Source organism: Rhipicephalus sanguineus, chromosome 11, assembly GCF_013339695.2.
Source record: "Rhipicephalus sanguineus isolate Rsan-2018 chromosome 11, BIME_Rsan_1.4, whole genome shotgun sequence".
Taxonomy (NCBI): Eukaryota; Metazoa; Arthropoda; class Arachnida; order Ixodida; family Ixodidae; genus Rhipicephalus; species Rhipicephalus sanguineus.
This window is the reverse complement of record NC_051186.1, coordinates 4,001,492-4,008,603: the sequence shown is the minus strand read 5'-3', so window position 1 is coordinate 4,008,603 and position 7,112 is coordinate 4,001,492. Positions and strand designations below refer to the sequence as shown.

Genomic DNA, 7,112 nt, shown 5'->3' with positions numbered 1-7,112 from the left:
TATATTCAGTGCTAGATCTAATAGGCCTGTGTAGTTATTACATAGAGGAATACAGACACCGAGCAATAGCTGTGTGGGATGCTGTGCCGAAGGAACGTAGCATCCCAACATGAAACATAACAGCGTTTATTAACATGTTAGTAGCAGCGGGATGAACCTGCCGATGCTGCGCTCGCTGTTAAACAAGGAGGATCTTGGTAGCTTGCAGCCGAGTTTTGTAGGCGCCGCCGCTGACGTATGCCTCGGATGATTCTGCTCGGCGCTGTGGCTTATCGGATTGTGGTGCGCATCGTGCAGCCGTGTCACGCCGAGCGAAATGATAGCGAGGTGTAGGCTGCGTGGTGGCTGCGCAGATTGTGTCGCCACATCACCCCCCTGCGGAGTGGAGAGCCCTCAGGGCTTGTAGAAGTCCGGGAGGCGTAAGGAGTTCCACCAGTTCCGGTGGACGGCACTGCGAACCATGCAGCGGGCGAGGACCAAGATGATTGTGCGTGGCTCGCGGCAGCGAGCCAAGCAGAGGGATGCGTTGGTGTTGCCGGTGGTGAGGGTGGTTTAAATGCAGTGGTCAACGCAACGCCAACAATCGTGCGTTGGACGCATCACAGCTGATTGGCGCGGGAGGGTGGTCTCCGTCACATGTGTAGCCGGTTGTTATCGGCTGGGAAACAGTTCCGACTGGCCATGGTGTGGGATCGTTTGCTGCCGAGGGCTCGTCAGCCGTCGCGGGTGCCGATGGCTCGTATGCCGTCGCGGGTGCCGATGGCTCGTATGCCGTCGCGGGTGCCGATGGCTCGTATGCCGTCGCGGGTGCCGAGGGCTCGTATGGCGTCGCGGGTGCCGACGGCTCTTCTGCCGTCGCGGGTGCCGACGGCTCTTCTGCCGTCGCGGGTGCCGACGGCTCTTCTGCCGTCGCGGGTGCCGACGGCTCTTCTGCCGTCGCGGGTGCCGACGGCTCTTCTGCCGTCGCGGGTGCCGACGGCTCTTCTGCCGTCGCGGGTGCCGAGGGCTCGTCTGCCGTCGCGGGTGCCGACGGCTCGTCTGCCGTCGCGGGTGCCGAGGGCTCGTCTGCCGTCGCGGGCGCCGCCGGCTCGTCTGCCGTCGCGGGTGCCGAGGGCTCGTCTGCCGTCGCGGGTGCCGAGGGCTCGTCTGCCGTCGCGGGTGCCGAGGGCTCGTCTGCCGTCGCGGGTGCCGAGGGCTCGTCTGCCGTCGCGGGTGCCGAGGGCTCGTCTGCCGTCGCGGGTGCCGAGGGCTCGTCTGCCGTCGCGGGTGCCGAGGGCTCGTCTGCCGTCGCTGGTGCCGAGGGCTCGTCTGCCGCCGCGGGTGCCGAGGGCTCGTCTGCCGTCGCGGGTGCCGAGGGCTCGTCTGCCGTCGCGGGTGCCGAGGGCTCGTCTGCCGTCGCGGGTGCCGAGGGCTCGTATGCCGTCGCGGGTGCCGAGGGGCCGAATGCCGTCGCGGGTGCCGAGGGCTCGTCTGCCGTCGCGGGTGCCGAGGGCTCGTCTGCCGTCGCGGGTGCCGAGGGCTCGTCTGCCGTCGCGGGTGCCGAGGGCTCGTCTGCCGTCGCGGGTGCCGAGGGCTCGTATGCGGTCGCGGGTGCCGAGGGCTCGTATGCCGTCGCGGGTGCCGCCGGCTCGTCTGCCGTCGCGGGCGCTGCCGGCTCGTCTGCCGTCGCGAGTGCCGAGGCCTCGTCTGCCGTCGCGAGTGCCGAGGCCTCGTCTGCCGTCGCGGGTGCCGAGGGCTCGTCTGCCGTCGCGGGTGCGGGCACGGTTGCTGCGGCGGATGCGATGCCGTAAAACTCGAGCACGGCGTCCCGCAGATCATCGTAAGGGCGAGGGTGCCATGCGAAGTAGGTGAGGCTGCATTTGAGATCACGCGGAAGGTGGTACTCTAGTACCTCAAACATGAATGCTTGCAGCCAGATGCCGTTAAGCTCCAACGCCGCCGCGAACTCCTCAAACCAGGACTCGAGGTTGTATGTCCGGAACGGTGGCAGAGGCGGGTCGAACTGTGGCTGCCAGGCTTCAGCAGGCTGGAACATGGCAGCGAAGCTCGGTGGCAGCGGTGCAGCGCCGGTTGCGTGTTCGAAGGTCCGGGTCACCAGATGTGGGATGCTGTGCCGAAGGAACGTAGCAGCCCAACATGAAACATAACAGCGTTTATTAACGTGTTAGTAGCAGCGGGGCGAACATGCCGATGCTGCGCTCGCTGTTATATAAACAAGGAGGATCTTGGTAGCTTGCAGCCGAGTTTTGTAGGCGCCGCCGGTGACGTATGCCTCGGATAATTCTGCTCGGCGCTGTGGCTTATCGGATTGTGGTGCGCATCGTGCAACCGTGTCACGCCGAGCGAAATGATAGCGAGGTGTAGGCTGCGTGGTGGCTGCGCAGATTGTGTCGCCACAGCTGCAACACGATGTTCAGTTATTCTGCTGCTACGACCTCGTATTACAGAAAGTTATTGCGCGTTGATTGTTTTCGCTATTGTTATTTTGTTCAGTTATAACACATGTCACAAGACCAGTTGTCATATCACCAGCTCCACATGAATATATAATTTCAAGATTAATCATAAAGAGGGATGAGTTTTAACTGCTCTAAACCTAGTTATCACGAGCAAAAGAGATGTTTGACTTGATTTCCGAATGACTGTGTACACAGGGTTTGATTAAAGTGCGGCTTTATTGCAAATCTGGTGGCACGTCTGTGTTTTCCTAGAATGTTGACCAAAAGCAGCATGAGTGTCCGTGAAGTAGTTGCCAATGGTGGCAACACTGGCTGCATACATTGGAGAATGATGTGGTGCTAGCCGGAAGCACAAGTCTAAGGCTCTGTTCCGTTCATTCGAAGACGTTCCATCGTCGGAGATCAATGTGTGGTCTAAACGTTGCTCCGTATTCTGCATAAACCATACCTCGGTCCTTGCATTATTGTTGGTGTCTCCCAGCACAACAGATGGTTCGTCACTGTCTGCGTACGCCCACATGTAGCTACAATATTCAGGACGTCTTTGAGGCTGACGCGGGGAGCTAGATACACTCATTCGATGGTTAAGGCACAAGACCGGCGGTAGTTGTAGTCATTGTACAAGGAGACAGAGCAGGAACAGCGCGCACTGGCTGGCAGATGAAAAGGTTATTGTTTGCCTAGTCGACAGCGTCTGTTGCTCGTACGACATACATTGGGATGTCATAAACGCACGAGGAGCACAGAAACATCTCTACGTGGTTTACCTTCGCGCACTCACGTGCTACTTCAGCGGAGAGTCTCCGAGCGAGCGCAGCTGTGACATCTCTTCGTAGATGATCACGTGGTGTGACGTCATGCCTGCCACAATAAAGCTCCGGCCGATCTACATCTTGCGACGCGACGAATAACCTCGGAAGAGATAGCCTAGCGGAGCTTTGACTCTAATAATTTCTGTGCAGTATAGTATATACACACAGGCAAGCTCAAGAGCTCATGTGGGAGGGAATAGTAAAATTCACAAACTTACTGACATACCATTGTGCAGAACATGTCTACAACATGCAGCATAAAGTAAAATAAAGGCCATGGGACACCATAGGCGAATTATTTGTCAGTTAATTCAACTGTAGCGCGCTAGTACGTGCAGCAAGGATCCGAACAGGAGAACGCATCGACGACACACCAAGCATGGCATGGCTGCACCTGTACCTGTTCGCGTCTGTCTAAATGAATACTGACGAAATATATAATTCGCGGACCCCCAATAGCGACATCTGTGTGCCTGTTTGCACAAACTATGACCCGCCTCCGCCGCATCGCTCTCGCTTCCTGAACTGTCTTTGCCTGAACCACTTCGCTTTGCCTGTGGCTGCCAAGAACTGGCGCAGCACAGTTTTCACAGCCCTACATGAAGCCAGAAAGTAATGACCTCTTACCAGGTACCATCACCATCGCCACAATCCCACGAGCTGAGGTTTCCACTCTCAATTTCACTGCATTCTCGTAATCGGATTCGGAACTTTGATTCATCACCGTACAATCAATCCTATGTGGTCATCAGCTAACTTCTCATTCGACCATGTAAGATCATGGTCGTTGGAGCACTTCCGTCTTATGCTGCTACGGTCGTTCGCTATTTTCTACACTCTAATCCAGCCGACCACCCCTATGATCATCTTAAGGAGACGCTTATCAAGCGCACTACCAACACAGAACAATATCGACTGCAGCAACAACCTCATGTTAGAGGAGCTTGGGAATCACGAACCTACTGATTTATTTAGTCGCATGCAAACCTTGTTGCCCAATTTCGCTGCGTCAAACAACAACGCACTTCCAGAAATTTTTCTACAGCGCCTCCCAACGCAGGTGCGCATATTTCTGACCGTGTCTTCATTATCTACACTAAAATATCTGGCTCAGCTGGCTGACAGTTATATAGATGTCGGTTTTGCCTCCGTGGCTACACTTCGTCATTGTACAGATCATTCGCGCAATACCGCAGCTAGTGGCGACAGTTATGCGCGTTTCCTGGCTGCTACCATGGCACTCAACAGAAAAGTAGCGCCACTGACAGCTGAGGTCGAAATCCTCCGAATAAACAAGCCGCGTCCTTCGTCATGTACTCGCCGCCTCAGCCCAAATCTTTCTGGGCGACTTCTACTGCTCGCGAAAGCCTTTGCTGGAACCACCGTCACTACAGGTCGCGTGCAAGGAACTGTCGCCAGCCCTGTTCGTGCGTGGGAAACAACCGGGCCGAACAGTGTCAGCGACCACTGTTTCCGGCCCCAGGCACAGTCGCTTCTTCAACGTCGCCCATCGTATCTCCAAGGTTCGTTATCTCGTCGATACTGGCGCTCAAATCTGCGTCCTTCATCCGACGTTGGCTTCACGACGTTTTCGTTTCGACTCGCCTCCTCTCACCACGGTCAACGGTTCGACCATCCGCGCTAACGGCCAAAAGTCGGTAGCTCTTGGCAGCGGCCTCAGACGTAACTTTCGCTGGCTCTTTGACATTCACGGATTTGCGTCAACCAATCGTTGGAGCGACTTCTTATGGCACTACAAATCGCCGTCCACATGCCGCACAGCCGCATCCTGGACTCTGAGACAACTTAGCCCTCCAAGACGTTTCCTGTCGCGCTTCACCGCTCCGGCTTCTCTAGGCGCGCGCAACCGTTCCCGTCCTTTGATCCAGCGTCATTGCAGAGTTTACGGACGTCTTCCGACCACCCTCCTTTCAGTCCTCAGTGGCCCACTGCGTGACACATCACGTCATCACGAATGGCCCTCCCGTTTTGCACGTGCTCGTCGCTTCGCACCACATCGTCTCGCTGTTGCCAAAAAGGAGTTTGAGCACATGCTTGACCTTGCATTGATTGGTTTCTCCTCGGGTCCTTGGGCGTCACCACTCCACATGGTGCCCAACCATATGGAGTTATAAATAGTTCATAACCAAAGGACGAGCAGCCAGAGCGCGCCTTTGCCTGGAATCAGTGGATTATTACACTCACTGATGTTGTGGTGGTGAAAAGAGAGGCGGTAATCTGGAAATAGGGGATGCGACTCCCCTCCCGAACTTCATCTGCATGTTTGTCGTTATCCCCAGTACTTTCATATCATCATTCTGATGCGGACGGAAAGGTTGAGCGCAATACGCGAAATATACCAGTACTTGAGTCAATGCACTACAAATCATGCTCATGCAGTGTAGCGTGCATCTTCGAAAGGCGTGGATGCCTTGGTGTGCAGCCCTGCGGTTTGTGTAAATTTAAACTAAGGATACTGCCAAGTGAGAAACATAACTGGCGTCGCAGGCGCACGCACATTTAGTAAGGTAGGAAGCTGAATTCAACACCATTTCAGCAGCGGTTCGCAGCTGCTGTAGGAACAACGATTTTTAAAAAGTCGTCTTCAAAGGAAAGGATACTTCTCCTAGTGCTGGAAATGCCTGAATAGAGGCTTACAAGAACAAGAAATCCTGCAATGCCTGTGGATATGCCTAACTGATTCTGTCCTCACAGTCTATTTAGGGATAGTATCTACGCTCACGGTTTTAAGAATATAATAGGAAAGATTGCTTCAATTGTAGAGATAAACTGTCTAAAAAACAGAGAAATGAAATTATGCCTAGTGTTTGACAATATGAAGAATTTATTTTTAGACGTTAAACTGTTAGAGGAAGAGATACGGCCAGGAGGATACCGCGGTAGATAAGGTAACAAATAGGAGTAACATTTACTTCAGACAACAACTGAAATAAAACTTGTAGCAGCGCCCGCCACCTGATGTACAGGAGAGATAAATGTCTGACAATAATAGGAGTGAAATGGGTGCCAAGAGAAAGGACGTACTCCCGAAACCGGTGTTGTATGGGCAGATGGGATAAATACCGAAACCATTTCTAAAACTGCTCAGAAACGAGTGCGTTAAGAGTTGCTAGAGGTAAGTGGAGTTCTCGATGATTTCTCAAGGGTCATGCATGTTCTGATATTGTAATATGAGAAAAGAAGACCGTGGATTATTTGTCTTGGCACTTGAGTAAGCACAGGGAAACGCAATAGAGTTGGTCCCAGACCATTTGGAGCAGGTTAATCAAAACGCGTGCAGACAAAGCAAGGCCAACGGTGTTTTATTTGTGGACACAATGTACATGCTGATGAAGTAGTGATGTCAGAACTTCTTTTATAGTATTGGGCATTAGTTCCTGTCACAACGAGCGCGTCCGTAAAGCGCGCGCGCGGCCACTTTCAAACTGCAACTGGATAGCACAGCGCCAGCCACTCGCCCAAGAAGCGCGAACAACGAAAAAACAAGTATTAAAAGGTGCCAGCGTGGAGCTTCCGCTCACCCACTCGAGCCAGACGCAGACAACCAGATAAAACGCCCGGTAAAGCCTGGAACCATCTCGGGGGAAAGCATGACGCGACAACGAGTGGCGCTATCGCGAGTGGAACCTACTGGAAAATTCTCGCCATTTCCCTAGCTTTGGCTGTGCTGCACGCCCGAAGAACACTTTCGATGCTTCTGGAACATGGAGGAGAGGAGATAAAAGCGTGCACCGACGGTCAGCGAGCAGTGAGTCAGTGCGGAGATGGTGAAGTTATGCTGAGTGATGATGTTGTTCGGTCAGTCGATCGTCGACCTGGA

At 54.2% G+C, this 7,112-nt stretch overlaps 1 protein-coding gene across 1 annotated transcript; it reads right to left on the bottom strand.

Annotated features, from left to right (window-relative positions):
• Nucleotides 1-565: 565 nt before the first annotated feature.
• Nucleotides 566-2,035, bottom strand: LOC119374229 (uncharacterized). The gene is made up of 2 exons (XM_037644309.1): nt 1,786-2,035; nt 566-984 (listed from the first exon to the last, which is right to left on the bottom strand). The coding sequence occupies exons 1-2, from the start codon at nt 2,033-2,035 to the stop codon at nt 566-568; spliced, it is 669 nt and encodes a 222-aa protein (XP_037500237.1).
• Nucleotides 2,036-7,112: the final 5,077 nt, after the last annotated feature.

Excerpts from the sequence above, each read along its gene's own strand:
- LOC119374229 (XM_037644309.1), bottom strand. The coding sequence starts at position 2,035 with ATGTTCCAGCCTGCTGAAGCCTGGCAGCCACAGTTCGACCCGCCTCTG. Across the intron at positions 985-1,785 it reads CGCCGTGCTCGAGTTTTACG|AAGAGCCGTCGGCACCCGCG; the intron begins GCATCGCATCCG and ends CCGCGACGGCAG.